The 23,140-nt window shown below is 36.5% G+C and overlaps 1 protein-coding gene across 1 annotated transcript; it reads right to left on the bottom strand.

Moving 5' to 3' along the window:
• Positions 1–484: 484 nt before the first annotated feature.
• Positions 485–19,377, bottom strand: LOC142547310 (uncharacterized). Its single transcript, XM_075655544.1, has 7 exons — positions 18,815–19,377; positions 18,619–18,742; positions 18,190–18,334; positions 4,859–4,895; positions 4,207–4,483; positions 1,610–2,082; positions 485–1,127 (listed from the first exon to the last, which is right to left on the bottom strand). The coding sequence occupies exons 1-6, from the start codon at positions 18,995–18,997 to the stop codon at positions 2,006–2,008; spliced, it is 843 nt and encodes a 280-aa protein (XP_075511659.1). The 5' UTR covers positions 18,998–19,377; the 3' UTR covers positions 485–1,127; positions 1,610–2,005.
• Positions 19,378–23,140: the final 3,763 nt, after the last annotated feature.

Here is a 23,140-nt window from a genome sequence, read left to right as displayed (position 1 = left end):
GACTTGGCCGATTTTGGACAACACTTGGGCGTGAATTGGGTATCGTCTCGAGTAGGTTTTGGATGAAATTCTCGAGCTGAATAACGTCTTGGATATCCATTAGTTGCTGTCTAAAATGGAACAACAGCTCCTTCCTTACTTGAGAGTGGCCGAATTTGGAGGATTTTTGTGAGAATTTTTGGTGTGTCACTTCACAACACATGATGAAATATTTATAGGTGAAAAAAAGGTAGGCCTTTCCCCCAATTCAGACAAATTTGGCCTTCAAAATGCCCAAGGATGATTGTCCAAATAGCCTCCAAGTGATCAAATTTTATCTACAACCAGGGGTCACATTGATGCACTCAATGGTCACCTCTTGCATCATTATTATGTCCAATCCTTTAGCTCATCCCTTGGCTGTATTTTTTGTTTATTTAAGACATAAAAAGGAGCTTCTTTGAGCTAAATTTTCGAGTCTTCTCTGATTTGCAACATTTCGGTCCTTGCAGTTTTGCGACGCCTTGAGCTCCATTATGTTGTATCTTGCACATCTTGAGCTGAATTTTCATGTCCAATTGTTGAGCTCTGAGTTTGACAAGCTTAAGTTAAAATTCTTGAGGTTTATTGTTTGTGTGATTTGCTTCGAAAATCCTAGTCCTCACATGTTTGTTGCAGTGAGAGCTTTGAATTTATGCAAGGTGACATAATTGCTCAGCAAGGCTCTTGCATCATCAAACAATCGGCTTAGAGGGATGAAAAATCCTACTGATTGCTTTTAGCTTTGGATCACTGCCTTCAGAATATGAAGAAGAATTACAGACCAATTGATCTTCATTTATGTGGTTATGGCTGTCATCACCAAGAACTTTCTCTGTGGTAAAGGCATCGAAAGAGCATGCCTTAGCTAGAATAGTATTGGCCACCACATCAGCTATCAAGTGATACTCCAGCTTCATTTCTTTCTTCTTCCGTGATGTCTTGATCAGATCACTAGAAGCAGAGGATCAACTTCATATCATCAACTGCTTGCTGAGGCACTTCAGAGAAGTTGGTTATCCTTTCATAGGGAAAACGTAACAGGGTTGAGAAGAAATCTTGCACAATCAGTAGGCTGTCCTCTCCCAGAGGCATCTGTATCTTCCAATCTTCAGTGAATTTCCCTCTTGCATAGAAGTTCTTCGTCTCAGCCACATAGATATACAAAGATGAACTGAGAAAGGTTTTGAGTCCAGATGACTAAACCACCATGAAGACTTGAGTAACTGCAACATCTTCCATAGAATAAATCGATTCAAAATCGATTGTGAGTACATTCATGATGTAGGAAGGAATAGCCGGTGCTGCCATTTCTGAATTTCCGGTGCTGTCATTTCTGAAATGAAAAACTAGAATTTAAATGTTTGAATTTTTAAAGAAAGAAATCGAGAGCAAGTAATGAGAAAAGTTGCAAAATATATGAATGTGTCATAATAAATTGGAACCAAACAGTGCAATCTTTCGAATTGAATCAATGTCTCTCCAGAGAAAAATTCGAATAAAGAAGTGATTATTCACAAAAAGTGTGAGTCTATTAAGAGATTCATGTCCTTTGATAGACAACCACGTCCTTCGACATAATTACCCCAACAAGAATATAGCGAAGACAATATTTCTTCAAGGAAAACGATATTACGACCAAAAAAAGTTTCCAAACTAATTCACATTCCGGAAACTTGTTTTTTCTAACCGGACTAATATGGCAATGTTGTTTTGCAAAATGTGAAGTACGCGTGTACATTTTTGGCAAAATATTTTGATCCGTTGCAGTTAATTACCATAAATTTATTAATCAATACCTTCTCGTTTAAATAAAAAAATAAACACCAATTTTGCACAAAAGTTGGATCCATAAAGGGAGGAGAATAAATTGAATGGTTACATAAGATATTCTATTAAGAAATGCGAAAAATAAATTAAAAATAGATTAATTTGCAAAAGATTGTACAATTGCCAATGTTTGAATGGATGAATAATATGGTCAATATTAAGCAGTCGAACTTGTCGAAGTAGCGGCTCCGCCGGCTTCTGTTTCTGTCGATGTTTGAGGACGAGCTGCCGAATCTACACCAATAAAATCCTGATTCATTAATATAAAGTGTGAATTAAATATAAACATGCCAGATAAAAATTCCAAGTTAATCTAATATAGCTAGGTATTTTAAAAAAATTTGACTAGATAAAAGATAAAGTGCTGCGTGAACTAAAATCAACTCCAGAAATAGTACGAGTTACATCTAAATTATGTTTTTTAAAAAAAAAACTAACGACGTGAAAACTTTAAAAACATCAAAAATTTATATTCGTGTTGTTACCTAGAACAATTGACAAGTGATTCCTTTGACCAATGGGATATTTGTATTCTCAAATTCGATATCTATTCCATATTTAAATTGAGTGATGCAAACAATCACATATAAGAACCAAAATTGTTGCCAATTCTAAAAAAAAAATGTTGCCTAAATTTGTGTGAAGGGCGGGCACATGGTGCCACTAGAAGTTCACAGTCATGCCTCACTGTCCACCCCCTTTGACCCATTTTTAGGCACCTGAAACCCATAAGCTCATTTCACGTGCTTGGATTTTCATACCAGCCACTTAAATATTACCACATGCATTTATAGACGTAACTAATTCTTTTGGATCAATTTTATTTAAATGAGATTGTATGTGAATAATTATATGTTGTGAGTTGTTTATTAAGGTAAGAAAATGAAAAGTGCAAATTTTTTTATAATAGACTAAAACAAAAATATCAGAAGATAATGATAGACATTATATATATGAGTCATGATCCCCCAGATCGCGCTGATCACATACCTTATTATCTTCCCCGTTAACAAAATAATTCAAAAGATAAAATTAAAGGATTCTCTCAACGAAAAGAGCGTGTAGATTTGGAAGATCAAGACACGTTCTAAAGAATCAGGATTATGACTTCAGGTACGCTTCTGAGTTTTCAGTCAAATTCTTAATGATGAACGTTATGGATTATATGATTTATAGATTTTCCCTAACACTAATAAGTTCAATTATTATACCACTTAATTGTTCTTATATTATTGAAATATTCACGACATTAGTGAATCCATTAACTTGTCGTAACACTTTCAAAAACTAGTTAAGCTTAATATTTGACCACATCGATGATATTGAAAAAGAGAGAAATAAGTAAATTAAAGACTTTGTTTGTTTATGTTTTATAATTATTTTTAGTTTAACTTTTGGCAATCTCATTTTTTCGTATTATATTATAATTTAACCCAATTTAATAAATCTTAAAATTTATAATTATTATTTATTAAATTTAATCAAAAACAAAAACATTTTAGCCCCTATACTAGAATTTTTTTCCTAAAAACATTATCATCGTTTATTTTTATAACATGTTTGTAAAATAAATTTTCGAAAACTCCAAAACATAAACCAAACGAAACCAAACATTTTTGTCAACATAGCTCTAAATTTGGGGGATCGACCTAAAATATAATACATTAGCCTTGCCCCTTTAATTTAACCTATCCACACGTAGCTTAGCTCGAGTATCCTCAATCCAACTACAAGAAAATTCAAAGATTGATGAAAATTCTTGAAATATATGAATCACACAAAAGTTTTGATTTATTTGGGAATGATGATTTTTGAGTATATAAATTTATCACCATGTTACAAATATCATTTATTTGATGGGAAATACAAATCAACTTCTTATATTATATTCACATCGTTCTAATTCGACGTTGTCGAATTAAGCTTTCATGTTCATAATTAATAATTAGGAAACATCAACAAAATTTTCAAGAAATTTGGTCTATTGTGAGTTTTTTTTCTTTAATTATTTAAGATATTTGGTGTTAGTGTAGTAAGTTGAATTTTTTCTCTAGCTTCAACCAAGTGTTGCCATTTAAATATTACTGACGTGATGTTGAACATTGCTGGCAATCCTAACACCGCGTTAACATTCCGGTAAAATTAGATTAACGGTGAAAATCCAACTCACTGCACTAAAACCGAATCCCGACTACGTAAAGGACCAAAACCCTAACTTATAGGATGAATTTGAAGTAATTTTCCAATGTGTTACATATCCTAAATATTGTTATTTTATTTTCTACCATGTTTCTATAATTATAAAGAAAAAAAGATGCAGCAAAATTAAATAAAGAATATTTAGGTAAAGAATTTTACCAGTGGTGGATGAGAATGAAAGCCTAGGGGGTTGCAGTAAAGGAAGTGGAGTGGGTAGTGCAGAATAAGCTGAAGAAGGGCCTTCCAGCTGCGTCAGCGTAGGATAGTATACATAAGACGGTGCTTGGAAACGTTGCGCCGGGGGTACAGGATATGATCCCCTTGGTGCTTGTACAGAATATCCATAGTAATACGGATTACCTATGGCTGATGAAGAAGCCCCATATAACTGATTATAATAACTCATTTGTGGAATTCGTGGTTGGTTATACATTGTCTGTCAAATTAAAATAAATAAATAAATAAATAAACAAACAACCATATCCCGTTTATTATTTATATTTTCGAATTTTTTTAAAAAAATCGCGAAACCTAGTCGCACACGGACAACATCGACGAGACAGTGCTCGGTACTAGTTATACAAAATTTGGAAAGAATTTAGAGTACTGAGATTGGTTTGATTATTGTCTTAAGATGTCGAGTGTTTGTTCATACGACTTGCTCGATTTTAAATACTTTTTTCGCGCTTAGGACAATCTCTTTGTCATGATATTGCAGACTTGATGCTAATTTATGAACAAATTAGAGCGTTTTGATAGACAAGATGGTTTAATAAAGTGGAAAAATAGGTGTAAGGGCAAGAACAATAACCTGGTTGAAACCATAATCAGGTGGGAAAGGAGCATACCTGAAATATAAAGTTGCATTAGCCAAATTATTAAAATATATATATCAATGGATTAAAATTAAATGTAAGCTATCTTCCTCATTTGTAAAGTAAAAAATAGATAAAATTTATTGTGAATGTTTCGATTAATTTAGTCGACATAAGTATTTTTGTCGATAATTGTGATGGATTTTAAATACATACAACATCCGCATCAGTTAATAACTTTTCTGATATCAGATATCTTACGTCAAATCAAATTCTTCATTTCAAAAACAGATTTGTCTTAATTAGTTTTAAAAAGAATAATATTGTATACAAGATATATTATATAATATATTTCATTTCGCCCTCGCAAATTTTTTTAAAATAAAAACACCAAAAGTACTCGATCGAATCTTTCAAAAAACAATTTATTGGTATAAAATTGCTATTATTTAAAATTTTGGGGCATTTTAAAGAATAACATTTTTTCCCCCGATTTTTAACCTCGACTTTTTATTCTTTACCTTCAAAGCTAATGCTTTAAAACTATAAACACCTGGTTTAATGCATGAGACAAGGTTTTTAAATAATGAATCTATATTTTGAAAATGATAATTAATTTATAAATAATCATATACTTGTTGAAACATAATAGTTGATATATTTGAATGTTGAAAAATAAGAGTTATAAATATTGAAAATTAGTGTGTGATGTATGTAATGATTATTTATTTTTGGATTATTTCCAAAGAAATTCTATAAATAGGTCTATCAATTTGTGAAGAAAAACACAATTGAGTAGAAAGAAAATTTTATAAAGTGTGTAGTTTAATATATTGAAAGTTTTGAGATTTTTACTTTTTACCGTAAATTTTTACTTTTAACATGTTATCAGCACGATACTCGAAGGTTCGGTTCTCCATATTTTTTCAAGCTCCAAAACACAAGAAAAACGGTAACAATATTCAAAAGTAAGAATATTTACTTTACTATTTATTTATTTTTATTGTATATATATTTAATGTATAATATCATGCTATTATATAAAAAGATTCTATAACATCTCATTATAATAACGTGATGTGATTACACTGATTATATAATTTTATTGTGTTACTGTTTAATTATTGTATATATATTTGAATAATATCATGTTATTATATAAAAAGAGTCTATGACACCTCATTATAATAACGTGATGTGATTATTTCATTATTTATATATTTTTTATGTGTGATAGAATAATTATATATATATTTGTATGATGTCACAATATTATATAAAATGAGTCTCTGACACCTCATTATAATATTTTGATATGATATACATAATTATTTAAACATGATTTACATTATATACATCATATTATTACCATAAAATTTACATATACATACATTTATTTTCAAGATTTTATAACGATCATAAATGACTAGTTTTTATCCTATAAATATGACTACACAATCACATTCAATCACTCCAAACTTATTTTTCCTCCCTAAAAAATTTTTTCATCAAAATTTTCGAAGAAGAATAAGATGGCTCTTTCAAGGATATTTTGTATAATTATTTTTGTTATTATACTCACTAGTCTTGTATTCATCGGAGAATATCCGCCTCGCATTTTTTCTTTATTTTTAAGAATGCTTGTATTTATAATTTATTCATTACTTTTTATTGTCATATTAATAAATTTAGATCTTAATTAATAAAATGCATTGTTATTTTTATAGTACCACCATGTCAAACTTGGCAAAGGTCGAATTTGTTGCGCTCGATATTACAAGAAAAAATTATATTCCATGGACTCTTGATGTAGAAATGCATCTTGAGTCATTGGGTCTAAGCGAGACCATTAAAGAAAATGGTATCTCTTCATCACAAAAAAAACAAAAACAAAAACTATAATATTTTTGCGTCGACATCTTAATGAATGTTTAAAATGTGAATATCTTATTGAAAAAGATCCCATGTCTCTATGGAAATGATTAAAAGAAAGATTTGAACATATAAGAGAAGTTATACTTCCGACCGCCCGTGATGAATGAAATATGTTGAGATTCTAAGATTTTAAGAAAGTCAGTTATTACAATTCGGCGATGTATCGAATAATCTCGCAATTAAAATTTTGTGGATATGAGGTTACGAAATCGAAAATGTTTGAAAAAACATTTTCCAAGTTTCACGCATCAAATATAACTTTACAATAATAATATAGAATGCGTGAATTTGCGAGATATTCTGAACTTATCGTCTGTCTTCTTGTGGCGAAAAAGCACAACGAGCCGCTAATGAGAAATCATCAGTCCCGACCCACCGGATCAACAGCATTTCCAGACGTAACTGCTGTAAGTAAAAATGAATTTAAACCTGAAAACCAAAATCAAATTCAGAGACAAGGTTTTGGTCATGGTCGTGGTCGTGGTCGCGGCCGTGGTTTTGAAAACAATCGAGATAGTTATTTTTATAACTCATCTTAAAAGGGAGTCACGAACCACCCACTGAAAAGTCATCATGAGAATATGAGTGGTAATGAAAATCACTCAAAACGATTTGAAAGTTCTTGTTTTAAATGCGGCACACCAGGACATTGGTCTCGTATTTGTCGAGCCCTCGAGCACCTTTGCAATCTCTATAAAGAATCGATAAAAGGGAAATAAAAAGAGACCAACTTCACTAAATGCAGTGCCGTTTGAGTGATTCAACTCATTTTGATGCTGCAGATTTTCTGAATGATTTATCTGAAAATGATCAATATGTTGGTGGAATAGAAATGAAAAATATTGATGCTGCAGATTTTCTCAACAATTTCTCTGAAAATGAACAATATATTGGTGGAATGTAAATGTAAAATAATTTGTTTTTCATGTCTAAACAAGGAACTAATCCCATGGAAGTTTGCAGACCTGATAGTGGTACAACGCACGCTATTCTTCGAGATAGAAGATATTTCTTGGAACTAAAACCAACAAAAACAATGGTAAATACAATATCAGGTCCTGTAAACTTGATAAAAGATTGTGGTAAAACATATTTTTTGTTACCTAATGGTACAAAATTTGATAGATGATGCTTTGTATTCACCACAATCGAAAAGAAATTTGTTGAGTTTTAATGACATATATTCTCATGGGTATGATAAACAATAAATGAAAAAAATGAGAAATATATGTGTCTTACAACATATAAATCAGGAAAGAAATATGTAGTTGAAAAACTACTAATGCTCTCTACTAGATTGCATTATACATATATAAGTCCAATTTAATCAAACATGGTAGTTGATAATTCTTCAATACTAATCAATTGGTATGATCGATTAGGACATCCTGGTTCAACAATGATGCGAAGAATTATAGAAAATACACATGGTCATCCTCTGAAAAACCAGAAGATCTTTCAAAATAATAAGTTTCAATGCAAATCATGTTCTCTTGGAAAACTTACTATAAGACCATCACCAAATAAAATCCAAATTGAATCACCTGTTTCTTGAACGAATTCAGGGTGATATTTGTGGGCCAATTCATCCACCATGTTGACCATTTGGATATTTTATGGTATTGATCGATGCTTCCAGCAGATGGTCACATGCATGTTTATTATCAACTTGGAATGTGGCATTTGCAAGATTACTTGCTCAAATAATAAAATTGTGGAATCAATTTCCTGATCATACAATCAAGAAAATTAGACTTGATAATGCTGGTGAATTTACTTCCCAGACTTTCAATGATTATTGTATGTCAATGAGAATCACTGTTGAGCATCCTGTTGCTCAAGTAAATACACAAAATGGATTAGCTGAATCATTGATTAAACGTCTACAACTGATTGCTAGACCAATGATTATGAAAAAAAACCCCATGTTTCTATCTGGGGATATGCAATTTTACATGCTGATGCATTAATTCGCATTAGATCAATTGCATATCATAAATACTCCTCATTGCAGCTTGCATGTGGTAAAGAACCAGACATTTCTCATTTGAGAATTTTTGGATGCATGGTATATGTGCCTATTGCACTGCCCCAACGAACAAAATGAGACCTCAAAGAAAGATAAAAATTTATGTTGGTTATGATAGCCCATCAATAATTCGATATCTTGAACCTCAAACAGGCGACGTGTTTACAGCACGTTTTGATGATTGTCATTTTAATGAGGAAATCTTTCCAATGTTGGGAGGAGAAAAGAAACATATCGAAAAGGAAATTACATGGTATACATCATCATTGTTACATCTGGATCGAAGAACTAAACAATGTGAAAAAGATGTACAACAAATTGTGCACTTACAAAGAATAACAAATCAGATACCATATACATTTGCAGACACAAAATGGGTAACTAAATTATATATACATCCTGTAAATGCTCCTGCTCGAATTGAAATTCCAAAGAAACAAATTAAAGAGACTCATGATGTCATTAAACGCCTGAAGCGTGGAAAGCCAATCGGTTCCAAGGATAAAAATTCTCGAAAAAGAAAAAAGTATAGAGAAACACGATAATCACAAAATAGAGAATGATATTCCGACAGAGATACATGACGATGAAAATGTTCCGTCAGAACCACAAACTTATGAGAATCGTGAAATATCTATCAATTATATTAATTCTAGAAAAATATGGAACCGAAAAGATATAAAAGAAATTGATGAAATATTTTCTTACAATGTGGCATTTGACATCATAAATGACAATGAAGAACATTAACCAAAATTTTATAAAATGGAAAGAAGCCATTCAGGTTGAATTGGATTCGCTAAGTAAACGTAATGTTTTTGGGCCTATAGCCCTTACACCTGAAGGTGTAAAACCTATTGGATACAAATGAGTTTTTATTCGAAAGCGAAATGAGAAAAATGAAATAATAAGATATAAAGCTCGACTTGTCGCACAAGATTTTTCTCAAAGGCCTGGAATTGATTATGAAGAAACGTACTCTCATGTTATGGATGCAATTATGTTTCAATATTTGATTAGTTTGGCGCTATCTGAAAATTTAGAAATGCGCCTTATGGATGTTGTCACAGCTTACTTATATGAAAATCCCTGAAAGATTTAAGATGCCTGAAGCACAAAGTTTAAAACCCAGAGAATGTTATTTTGTGAAATTACAAAGATCATTATATGGGTAAAAGCAATCCGACCGAATGTGGTATAAGCGGCTAAGTGAACACTTAATGAAAAAGGGATATGTAAACAATTCAATATGTCCTTGTGTTTTCATTAAGAAAACAACATCCGGATGCGTAATCATTGCTGTATATGTTGATGATTTAAACATCATTGGAACGAATAATGAAATTCAAGAAGTTGTGTCGTACTTGAAGGAAGAATTTGAAATGAAGGACCTTGGAAAAACAAAGTATTGTCTGTGATTGCAAATTGAACACAGAGAATGTGGAATATTTGTTAACCAGTCAAATTATGCAGAAAAGGTCCTTAAACGTTTTAATATGGATAAATCAAATCTTTTATGTACTTCAACGGTTGTTAGATCATTAAACATGGAAAAAGATCCATTCCGTCCATGTGAAGATGATGAAGTTATTCTTGATCCAGAAGTACTATATCTAAGTGCTATCGGTGCCCTTATGTATCTTGCAAATTGCACAAGACCTGATATATCTTTTTCTGTAAATTTATTGGCAAGATTTAGTTCATATCTAACAAAAAGACATTGGAACGGAATTAAACATATATTCCGTTATCTACGAGGAACGACAGGCTTGGGACTTTTGTATTCAAAATATGTCAATCAAAGCATAATTGGTTATACTGATGCTGGGTATTTATTTGATCAACACAAGGCACGTTCCCAAATCGGATATGTATTTACTCGTGGAGGCATTGCAATTTCTTGGCATTCACAGAAACAAACACTTGTAACAACTTCATCAAATCACGCCGAGATTATTGCACAACATGAAGCAAGCCATGAATTGTGTGGCTAAAATCAATGACCGAACATATCCAAATCTCATGCAGATTATCATTCGACAAGAAGCCTGTGATAAAGATAATGCTGCATGTGTTACTCAAATGAAAGAAGGATACATAAAATGCGACAGAACTAAACATATCCCCACTAAGTTCTTCGCATTCACCCAAGAGCTTGAGAAGAATAAAGATATTGATATTCGTTACATTCAATCAAGTAAAAACTCATCAGAACTATTCACAAAGGCACTTCCCACGACAATATTCAGAAAGCATATATATAATATTGAGATGCGCAATCTACGAAATTTGTGAAGAATCGTTCGTGTTAACATGAGGGGGAGATTATGTGACTGTACTATTTTTCCCTTACTATGGTTTTTATCCCAATTGGTTTTTCCTACTAAGGTTTTTAACGAGACATTATAAAACACGTAATGAAGACAATCATTGTATCAAGATCATCATCATAAGGGGGAGTGTTGAAAAATAATAGTTGATATATTTGAATGTTGAAAAATAAGAGTTGATATATTTGAATGTTGAAAATAAGAGTAGTAAATATTGAAAATTAGTGTGTGATGATGTATGTAATGATGTATTTATTTTTGGATTATTTCCAAAGAAATTATATAAATATGTCTCTCAATTTGTGAAGAAAACACAATTGAGCAGAGAGAAAATTTTATAAAGTATGTAGTTTAATATATTGAGAGTTTTGAGATGTTTACTTTTTACCGTAAATTTTTACAATACTAAATTTATTGTTCAAAATTTTCTCATAATGCATGTAAAATGTTAGACGATACTCAAACAAGTTGTTGCATGTATGTATAGTGGTCACATACAATCGTGATTACATTATGATACTCACGAAAAATTTAGGGTCCGCTTCCAGTAAGTGTCACTAGTCCAGACGCATGTTTTGAAATTATTCTGAGCCTGAAATCACAAGTAAGATCGTTAGAAGGGGGCCAGGAGGGTGTTCTGACGTAGCCCCTCCGACGCTCAAGTCAGAGACTGAGGATATATGAGGGGAGCAGCTAAGGGTGCTGCTGAAAACAATATAGTGAATGAATGAATTAACACTGAAATCTGGTATTTATAAGAGAATACATGGGCCATTGATGGGCCTGTCTTCCATTTGGGCTAGGGATGGGCCAGGGGTAATGGGCCCATCCATGGGGTATCACCAGTCTCCCCCTCCCGAGTCGAACTGAATTGCAGGTTCGAAGTTCGATTAATTGTGTTGTCCTCGGTTTACGGGGTGTGAGTTATGCATTTTCTTCATGCCGCTCGCCAGTATCCAAAACTTTGGAAACAAATCAAGTCGCAATCCTGCTCTGCTGGGAAAGATTTGATCTAGGCTTCCTCCCTGCTCTGGTCACCTCCTTACTTCATTCTCACTTCTCCCATAAAGAATTTCCACTGCAATTCATTCACCAGCTCTCCATCGCCTGGTAACAGCACGCTCCCACATACACTTGCCTCACCCTCGCCCAACCACCTAGCCCTCACGCCCTTGCCCAACCACCTAGCCCTCTCGCACCCGCGTCACACCTTCGTCTCGCCCTCGCCAAACGCCCGCGCGCCTGCCCCTTCGAACGCTCGCCCCACAACCCAGCCTCGCCCACAGCCTCTCCCCTGCCGAGGGCTCGCCCAGCGCGCATACCCCGCGCCTGCCAGCAGCTTCGCCCATCGCCTGCCTCCCCCTCGCCGATCGCGCCTTCGCCTAATGCGCAGACCCCCGTGCGCAGGCTTGTCCATCGCATGCCAGCAGCATCACTCTGCGCGCCCATCGCCCAGCGCTCCTGTTCGCCTCCAATCCTCGCCCTGCCCGCACGCTCGCCCTCGCCCTAGCCCTCCTCACATGCTCGACCTCGCACCTCCTCGCCGTTCTCACTCTCGCCCGAGCACCCGCCCGCATGCTCGCTCTCACCCCTCCTCGCTACTCTCTCCCTCGCCCGAGCGCCTGCCTACACGCTCGCCTAGCCTCGCCGCATCGCACACCCTCGCCCACGATAGCGCACGCTTGCCCCGCCACCCTCGTCAATCTCGCCTCGCCCGAGTGCTCACGCTCGCCTGGTGCCCCTCGCCCAGCACGAGCGCCCCTGCCTCGCACACCCAGCCCGCACTCTCGCCTAGCACAGTGCCTCGCACTATCCCTTTGCCCGCATCCCTTGGTTCCTGAAGAGCTTTTGGGCCCCGTAATTTTCGCAGCGGCAAACATAATTCGTTATCGACGAACCTAATAAATTTTTATAAAACCTTCTGCCCTCGTCGCCCCCATATTCAAGGTCCTCTACTAAGCTTTTGAAAGAAAATAATTCTCACTTCCCCGAGCCCTTGACTCCTCTGCTAGAATAGTCCTTAGCATGAAAAATAAAACTTCAATCTCCTCACCCTCTAACTCCACTGCTAGGCGATGCCTTTCGCAGGAAAATAAAACTCTCACCTCATCATCTCGTAACTCCTCTGCTAAGCCGGACCTTAGCAGGAAAAATCAAACTCTCACCTCATCATCTCATAACTCCTCTGCTAAGCCGGGCCTTAGCAGGAAAATAAAAATTCTTCACCTTCACCCTCTAACTCCTCTGTTGGGCGACGCCATAGTATGAAAATAACATTTTTCTCCTCTCAAACTCTGCTCCTCTGTTAGGCGATGCCTTAACAGGAGAATAAAATTTTTCTCCTCCCCAACTCTATTCCTCTGCTAGGCGATGTCTTAGCAGGAAAATAAAATTTTTCTCCTCCCCAACTCTGCTCCTCTGCTAGGCGGTGCCTTAGCAGAAAAATAGAATTTTTTTCCTCCCCAACTCTGCTCCTCTGCTAGGCGATGCCTTAGCAGTAAAATAAAATTTTTCTCATCTCTAACTCTGCTCCTCTGCTAGGCGGTGCCCTAACAGGAAAATAAAATTTTTCTCCTTCACAACTCTGCTCCTCTGCTAGGCGGTGCCCCAACAGGAAAATAAAATTTTTCTCCTTCACAACTCTGCTCCTCTGCTAGGCGTTGCCTTAGCAGGAAAATAAAATATTTCTCCTCCCTAACTCTGTTCCTCTGCTAGGCGGTGCCTTAGCAGGAAAATAAAATTTTTCTCTTTCCCAACTCTGCTCCTCTATTAGGCGATGCCTTAGCAGGAAAATTTAATTTTGTCTCTACTCTACTCTGCTCCTCTACTAGGCGATGCCTTAGTAGGAAAAATAAAATTTAATTCTCCTCTTCCACTCTGCTCCTCTGCTAGGCGATGCCTTAGTAGGAAAATAAAATTCTTTTCCTCCACTCTGCTCCTCTGCTAGGCGACGCCTTAGGCAGGACAATTTAATTTTTCTCCGGCCAAACTCTGCTCCTCTGCTAGGCGATGCCTTAACAGGAAAATTTAATTCATTTCATCCTCACAATACAACAACATCCACGAATTTAATATAAGAACTTGGCTTTATTAAATTTCAATTGATAACATAAGACAAATTCAGAAACAAAGTACAGCAAAATTAAAGTCAAGATTAATATTCTCTAAGGTGGTAAGCGTTCCCGAGCCTCTTTAGAGCCTTGCCCGGCGTATTCTCCAACTTTCATCTCTGCTCCTCTTGTACCTCCACAGGACAAAGTTACCCACTTCTTCCTTTCCTAATCATGTTAAGCTCCACACGCGCTCTTTTTCCCTCCTCCCTCACTACCCCTTCATAACACCGACGCGCGACTTTTTGGTCCACGCACAAGACTCCAACTCTTTTTCCCAAAGGAAACTTAAGCTTCTGATGATAAGTGGAAGCTACGGCTCTGAAATCCTTCAGGGCTGGTCGTCCTAGAATTCCATTATACGCTGAAAGGGTATCCACCACGGTGAACGCTATCATTTTTGTTACCCGCCGAGGATCAGTCCCCAAGGATAGGGGAAGCACAATCTGACCCAAAGGTGGGATGTCTTGTCCTGCAAATCCATACAGCGGGGTGGAGAAAGGCTCAAACTCAAATCTTTCCACCTTCATTTGATCCAACGTGCTCTTGAACAAGACGTTCACGGAGCTTCCATTATCAATAAATATCCTTGCCACATCATAATTGGCAATGATGGCCGTCACCACCAAGGGATCGTTATGTGGAGTCACAATGCCTCGGAGGTCTTCCGGCCCAAAGCTGATGATAGGGTCTTGTGGTAAGTTTGCACCCTTAGATATCTCAAAGTTCTCCATCCTTCTCCCATGTGCTTTCCGAGCTCGCCCAGAGTCTCCATCAGTAGCATCGCCCGAGATCATATGAATCATTCCTCTCGTAGGATGGTTATCCTCATTCTTTCCCCTCCTCGGTTCGACGGGCTCCTGAAGGACATCTTGACCTCAACCTTCCCCTCTCTGCTCCCCAACCCCTGATTTATCCATGGAGGACCTTGACCACGTCTAGGGGACGGGCGAGACCTCGGTCGACTCCCGGATGCGGATCTTTCTCGTCTGTCCCGCGAAGGCAATCTAGCACTGCACTCAACCCTTCGTTACTTCTCCCGCCTCCCCGCGGGCTTTCTCACCTCCATCACCTCGTCACGACTCCTATATAGGGGAACATGTGATGAGAATTGTCCTCTACTTCTAGTTCTGTCCTCCTCTCTTTCCCCCGCACCCCTCAACTCTACTTTCTCCGGGCCGGTTCTCCATCCTTCTGTACTGTTGGGCATCTTTCAAGTTTACATATTTCTCAGCTCGAGCCAACAGATCATCATAGCTCGACGGAGGCTTCTTAACCAGCGACTTGAAAAACTCTCCTCCCCTCAGTCCTTGTGTGAAGGCACTTATCATGATGTCAGGGGTAGTCGCTGGTATTTCCAGCGCTGCACTGTTGAAACGCTGGACAAATTCTCTCAAAGTTTCATTCTCTTGCTGTTTCATCACGAACATGCTCAAATAAATTTTCTGGTGCCTCGCTGCTAGCAAATCAGTGCAAGAATGCAGCTGAGAAGTCCTCAAAAGAACGTATAGAGTTGGGCTGCAAGGTGTTAAACCACTGCTGGGCTGACCTCACCAACGTGCCCAGAAACACCCTGCACCTGACTCTATCCGAATATTGGTGCAACAGAGCCGCATTCTCAAATCTCCCCAAGTGTTCTTCAGGGTCAGTATGTCCGTCATATTCTCCCACGTTTGATTGTCGGAAATTTGGAGGAAGTTCTTCTTCCAAGATGGCCAATGAAAAAGGATTCCTCTCTTGGGTACCGACGCTCGGCTTCCTACGTGCTGCCTCAACATCCGTATCTTCTTCCACATCTCCCATAGCTCACTAACTTCCCCACTTTGGAGGGGATGCGTCTCTTCAACCCGGCTCTGGTGGCCCTCCACATTCTCCTCTTGCTCCTGGCGAGCGGCCTGCTCTTCTGCAAACATAGACTCTTGATTACTCTTCATTGCTTCATCCACTGTCCGAGTGATAAATTGGTCTAACTGTTCCAGGGTCAAGATCTCCACATTCTCATCGGGACGGGTTTGCTCGAGCCTTGTCTCATGAAGGGGATGCTCAGCTCTTGTCTCTTGACGAGGTTTTTCCTGTCTCGTCTCAAGATGCGGTTGTTCGGGTCTCCTCTGAGGACGCGATGATGCTGAGGTAGCTCTTCTACTCCCTCTCTTGCCTACCATCTCTACGTCTCAACTCAAAGTTCCCATAGACGGCGCCAAGTGATACTCACGGGAAATTTAGGGTCCGCTTCCAGTAAGTGTCACTAGTCCAGACGCAGGTTTTGAAATTACCCCGAGCCTGAAATCACAAATAAGATCGTTAGAAGGGGGCCAGGAGGGTGTCCTAGCGTAGCTCCTCCGACGCTCAAGTCAGAGACTGAGGATAAATGGGGGAAGCAGCTAAGGATGCTGCTGAAAACAATATAATGAATTGAATGAATTAACACTCAAACCTGGTATTTATAAGAGAATACATGGGCCATTGATGGGCCTGTCTTCCATTTAGACTAGGGATGAGCCAGGGGTAATGGACCCATTCATGGGATATCACATTCTAATATGAGACATCGTCTCAAATTCCAGATCTCTAAAGACAGATAAAAACAAAAATAAAAAAAAACTCAAAACTTATGTGAATCATCATATTAAAATAATAAACTTATAATATTTTGAAAAATATTTAATATAATTTAAATCCGAAAAAAAATGGAGCTCTTAGAAGAATTTGTTTTCATAGTTAAGCCAACTTTACACACACACACACAGATAGATATATATATACACACACAAATATATCCATTTTTGTATTTTCATTTGTTGCAATATTAATTTTTTACAATTATTATTGTTATTCTGTATAAGTGGTCAACACAGCATTCAACGTTTATTCCCTTGTGTTACGTCATCAACTTGTTTATGGGTAGGGATATAAATGAACCAAACCGTTTGTGAGCTATTCGAAGCTCGATTCGATAAAAGCTCGTTTGAGCTCGTTTAATGAGGCTCGTTAAGATAAACAAACCAAACTCAAGCTTTACAGTATTCGGCTCGTTAGCTCGTGAACATGTTCGTTGGTAAGTTCATGAGTAATCTTTTAGATGAAAAAATAATAGTTTTGATATATGATTTATTGATTTTGCATATTATTTATGAAATATATAGAAAAATCTATTAAATTTATTTATTATAATAAATTTACAAATGTTAATAAGAATAATAATTTTTTTTTAAATATATAATTTATTTTTTAATTAATTTAATGAAAATTTAAATGTGTAATTCATATTTATTAAGCTTGTTTAGGCTCGATAAAGGCTTGAATAAGCTCGTGAGCCATGCATATATTCGTTAAATAAAGCTCGAACTCGGCTCGATTATAAACGAACCAAGCTCAAACATTCAAGAGTTCGGCTCGGCTCGACTCGATTACATCCCTATTTATGGGTCATCTGCCAATAACGACTGCATTCAATACAATCCCACCATTTTATTTTATTTTATATTTTATAATTTTTCTTCTATATTTACGGTTTACCATCCTTAATTCACCCTTATTTAATATTTTTTAATGCAAACTTTATGTAAAATTGAAGCGGAAAAATTCGGAAATGGGTTCGATACACGCTTATTTTTATGCATAACATTTTTAAAGATTATGGTTTTTTATATTTTTTTTAAAGTAGAATTACTCGTTTATTATTTTTAAAGATTTTTTAAATTTTCATAGACCAAATTTATATATTGATAAAAATTATTTCCCCTAAAAAAAATCGTGGATATTTTTTTATATATAATTAAAATAGAGGGCTCGGCTTTGGATGATTCTATCCACGATTAGTACTGTTACCCCACCGCATGTTTGCCATACATACTTTTCATATTAATAATCTTCCATGGACCATATTATTATTTCACAGATCAATGAAAAAGAAGAAAACGTACCCATACGGCTGATAGATAACCGGAGTCGGCAGTTCCGGCGGCGGAGGAGGAGGAGGAGGTGGTGGTAGCGGAGGATAGGATGACGATGACCCCCCTTGTGCTATTCCACCTACTCTTGGATATAAATTTCCTCCTTGATTAACGCCTATATTATTCAACACAACCAACTAATTGTTATAATTAATTCAACAACTTTTTATTCAAAATTTAAAGGGTTTTTCTTTAAACAAATATTTGAGATATTTACTCACTATACTAATTAGTCCTTAATTTGGATGTCAACAAATAAAGGATCAAATTTTAACAACTGAGTTCTGACACCAACGTCAAAAATATTAAACAAAATCTCGATTTCGAGATCACATTGTAATAATCTGTCTTTCAATCTTGTTTTTCAAAAAAAAATTTAAAAAGTTATAAGGTACCTACCTCTAGGTGGAGAAGGTCTTGGTCGGCCCAATGAAGCAATGTTACAGTTAGCTCTTCTTCCATCGATTACAGGATTCGGATCAGCGCAAGCTCTTTGTGCTGACTCGGGATCCTGAAATGTCACCTGTGAAAATAAAATGAAATAAACCATATATTAAGAATTCATATCATTTTTTTTTTGTATAAATATGCTTACGAATCCGTAGCCTTTGGATTTGCCAGTATGCTTGTCAGTGATGATCACAGCTTCAAGAATCTCACCAAATTGCTCGAAATGACTCTGCATTACTTCCGTGTGGGTCTCCCAGGCGAGCCCCCCAACGAACACCTTCGTAAACGTCGTGTCCCCGAATGGCGACCGGTAATGCTGATACGCCATGCTATCTGACAAAATAAAACGCTGTAATTTTTATCTGTAAAAAAAAAATTAAGAATCCTTTCTCATATCTTCATCAAGAATCCAAGACCCAATGCGGGATTTCCAGTTGTCCTAATTTCTTCTGTCCATCAGCTGGCTCCAGCTGATCTTCTGTCAAACGGTGGCTGCCGCCTTGTGTTGGTGGAGGAGGGGAATATGGTGGGTTTATTTGATATATGTGGATTGTTAAGCAGAAGTGATTTGAGGAGAGAAGGGATCCGACAGTTGCAATCTCGAATCTGCTGTACGTGAGAAATGAAGGGCCAAGGGTATGGATTTGTGGCTTTGTGTGCTCCAATGACAGCTGCATACGATGTCCTCCCTGTCGTCTCTTCTTTCTGCATTAATATATACTAGTTATTCTGCGTGTTTACAGTTTTTTTTTATCAGTTAAATTAATATACATTAGTTTGTATCTTAGTATCATGACATGATCTTGCTGAGGATTAATTCTGATGTACAGTGTTAAACTGTGAAATTTGAATGATAAATATGAATAGAGGAGTTTAATAAATTGTTTGGGGGCATTCAAGGTAAGCTCACAAAAAAAAAAAAAACAAAAACAGAAGAAGAAGTTTGAACTTAAATGTGATCTGACGCTGATAGCAAAATTATTATTGACTGATATTGATTACACGAACATGCTATGTACTTAAATTCGAAGATTTGAATTTGGCGTCATTGTGTGTGCAAAAGATGCACGATAAAATTGAAACAATGTCATAGATACTTTTACATGTCTACTATTAGAAGCATTATATCACAACCCAAAAAGAAAAGGTTTGTGAGCGACTGTTTTGACCGTCGTCACTATATCGGTCGTCGTTGATCATTAGCGACGGTTATAGTGACGGCGTTCAAAATCATCGATGGTTTTTGAAAATCTGTCGCTAAATTTATAGCGACGGTTTTTTGTTTATTTTAAATTATATTTTTGAAATTTTAATATTTAAATTTTTAATAATGAATATCTTTTTTTATATTTTTAATCGTATGTATCAATTTTTTTGTGTGTGAAATTTCGCTATAATGTTTTTGAATATTTATCATATATAATAAATTAAATTAAATTGTTCAAAAAAAAAAAACATTGAAGTAATATATATCTAGCTGAATCCGATCGATATTTAAAAAATATCAAATTCGAATGATATTTAAACTAAAATGTTCAATAAATATCATCAACAAAAAATAAAAAAATCATATTGTGCCTCGGTCTCGTCATCAGCGTAACCGTCGTGGTCGTCGCCATCACCATCGTCATCTCTATCATCATCGTTATTGTCTTGGCCCAAGTCATATGATGACCCGATATACTGTTGTGAGTAACAACGTTCATGTAAGGATCTATGCCTGTATGATGATCTGGTGACAAAGCGGCCGCTGTGTAATCCTCCTGCTGTGAAGCAGTCACTATGTGATCCTCTTGCTATGAAGCGGCGGTTGTGGGACGAGCTGCGTGGGAGGAAGGAAGTCGTATGGCTGTAAGGGTGGCTGCAAAGGTGCTCCTTGAGACATATCATCGACCAGTAGACGTACTTGCTCTTCCAAAGAGGACATTCGAGTCCACAACAACTCGTTCTCTTTCTTGGACTCTTGGAACTCCATCGCTAGTACGTCAGATCGTGCATTTTGCTGCTGCTAAATCCTCCCTCAATTTTTGTGTCTCATGACTCATAGCTGCTGTAGAACTCCCAGCGTTACGAGAACCTACACGTTGACGTGGAGTGATAAGTGTAATTTATTTCACTTTTATTACTTGTTTTTAACTTAGAATTATGTGATTCTTGAGCAGTTTATTTGATTTGTTGTTGTTTTTGTGGTTATAGTTTGGAAGTATAGAATAAGAGTGTGAAGTATTAAAAGTGTTGAATTGGAAAGTGCAAAAAGATAAAAAATACAGTAGCTGCAGCGCACCCGCGCTACATTTTATACCGCAGCTACGGTAAGCTAGTGCACCCGCACTGACACAGGCAGCGCACCTTGCGCTCATACACCAGAACGAGGACCGCACCCGCGGTCTGTTCTTCACCGCACCCGCGGTCTTCGAAAAACAGAATCCGGAAATTCTGTAACTTTGTGTGCTGCGCGTGGAAGTTGGAGACTTTTGTGTGCCACGATTCCTATCTTGTCTGGACTATATTAAGAGATCATTTGCTACTATCTAGGGCATTGGGGAACCAAAGGAAGAGAGGAGGTGGCTGCTACAAGATTGAAGAATCAAATTCATCAAGTTTTGAGGAACTCTTTTGTACAACTCCGGGAACGGAATCAGCTCTTCAAACTCTTGTTCTAAGTTCTTCTTTCCTTTGTTTTTCATTTGTTATGTCTTATTTTAAAACTATGTTGTGTTGTTTTGATTGTGTTATTATGAACTAAGTTTTAATTCTAGAGGAGTGATGGAACAAAACTAGAAACCATGTGTTAGAAGTTATAAATTGAGTTATTTAAGTTCTTCATATTGTTCATTTGTATTGTTCTAATCTTAATACTTTCAATTTATTGGCCATATTTTGAATGATTTATATGTTTACAATTTATCACTCGGAAGAGGAAATTTTAAACAAGAAAAAGATCAAATACATCAATGATATTTATAGAGTTCTGAATGCCTATAATGCTATCGAAGCCTATAGAGAATCTAGTGCTTGTTGTGTTATTTAATTGTAAATTGTTGATGGGAATGTCACAATTCATTTTTAGATAACATATATCAACTTATTACTTGGAAGAGGGAGTAGATAATAATAGGATTCTTTGCTAATGAATAAAAAGAACTTTTATAACAAAGCTAATAAGAATTACACATGGTGGATAGCTGCGTGAAATCGGACCTCTAGATCTTTTATCTCATTGTTATTTGCTAAAATTTGGTGTTATATATATTTATATTTATTTATTTTAAATCCATTTTCAATTTAGTCATTCATAAAATCAAATCCTTAAATTGATTTTTCTAAATAAAGTCAAGACTATTTTAATCACAAGCATTAATATACGTTTATATACACACTCTCGTGGGATCGACACTTGTACTCAATAATATATTTTACTATAACTTGACGTCGTGCACTTGCGAGCAATTAAGAAAACACGCAACAAGTTTTTGGCGCCGTTGCCGGGGAGTGTTTATTTTAAATTTATATTAGTATTGGTACCAATTAGTCTTGATTTTAATTTAGAGTTGTTTTTATTGTATTACATTAAACATTGATATGTTTCTTATCCTTGTTTGACAGTGCATGCGAAGATCGCAAAATCTTGACTTGCTTATCTTTGATCCTGAGATCGAAAGAACCGCAAGAAGATTAAGAAAGGCAAGAAGAGAAGAGATTCAAGCAATGGCTGACAACAGAGATAATGAAAATCCACCTCCTGCAATACCCATCAGAGATCATTTTAGGCCGGTATTAAATACTCATTATTCAGGAATAGCACGAGGGACTATTAATGCAAACAACTTTGAACTCAAACCTGCATTAATAAACATGGTTCAACAGAATCAGTTTAGGGGAGCAGCTACCGCAGATCCTCATCTACATCTCAGAACATTCCTTGAAATCACTGACACGGTAAAAATAAATGGTGTTTCTGATGATATAATTCGATTGCGCTTGTTTTCTTTTTCTCTTAGGGACCAAGCAAGAGGATGGCTCCAATCGCTTCCTTTGGGGAGTATCACTACATGGCAGGAGTTAGCAACCAAGTTCCTTGCTAAATATTTTCCACCTGCGAAGTCTGCACAGTTGAAAATTGAGATAAGTACTTTTAGGCAGACTGACTTTGAGCAATTATATGAGGCATGGGAACGGTATAAGGAGTTGTTGAGGAGGTGTCCAAACCATGGTTTTGAAGATTGGGTACAGATTGAATTGTTTTACAATGGTTTGAATGGACACACAAGAGGCATTGTGGATGCAGCAGCTGGTGGCACGATATTTGCCAAATCACCTGATCAAGCATATGATTTGCTTGAACAGATGACCATTAACAGTTATCAGTGGCCGTCTGAGAGGTCAGGAGTAAAGAAACAAGCTGGAATTTATGCCGTAGATCCTATTACATCACTGACCGCACAAGTTTCAGCTTTAACAACTCAAATTG

Source organism: Primulina tabacum, chromosome 5 (assembly GCF_025594145.1).
Source record: "Primulina tabacum isolate GXHZ01 chromosome 5, ASM2559414v2, whole genome shotgun sequence".
Classification (NCBI taxonomy): Eukaryota; Viridiplantae; Streptophyta; class Magnoliopsida; order Lamiales; family Gesneriaceae; genus Primulina; species Primulina tabacum.
The sequence above is the reverse complement of the archived record's forward strand: the minus strand, read 5'-3'. Positions and strand labels throughout refer to the sequence as shown.

Excerpts from the sequence above, each read along its gene's own strand:
- LOC142547310 (XM_075655544.1), bottom strand. The coding sequence starts at position 18,997 with ATGGCGTATCAGCATTACCGGTCGCCATTCGGGGACACGACGTTTACG. Across the intron at positions 18,743-18,814 it reads AATCCAAAGGCTACGGATTC|GTGACATTTCAGGATCCCGA; the intron begins GTAAGCATATTT and ends TTATTTTCACAG. Across the intron at positions 4,896-18,189 it reads GTTATCTATCAGCCGTATGG|GTATGCTCCTTTCCCACCTG; the intron begins GTACGTTTTCTT and ends TTTATATTTCAG.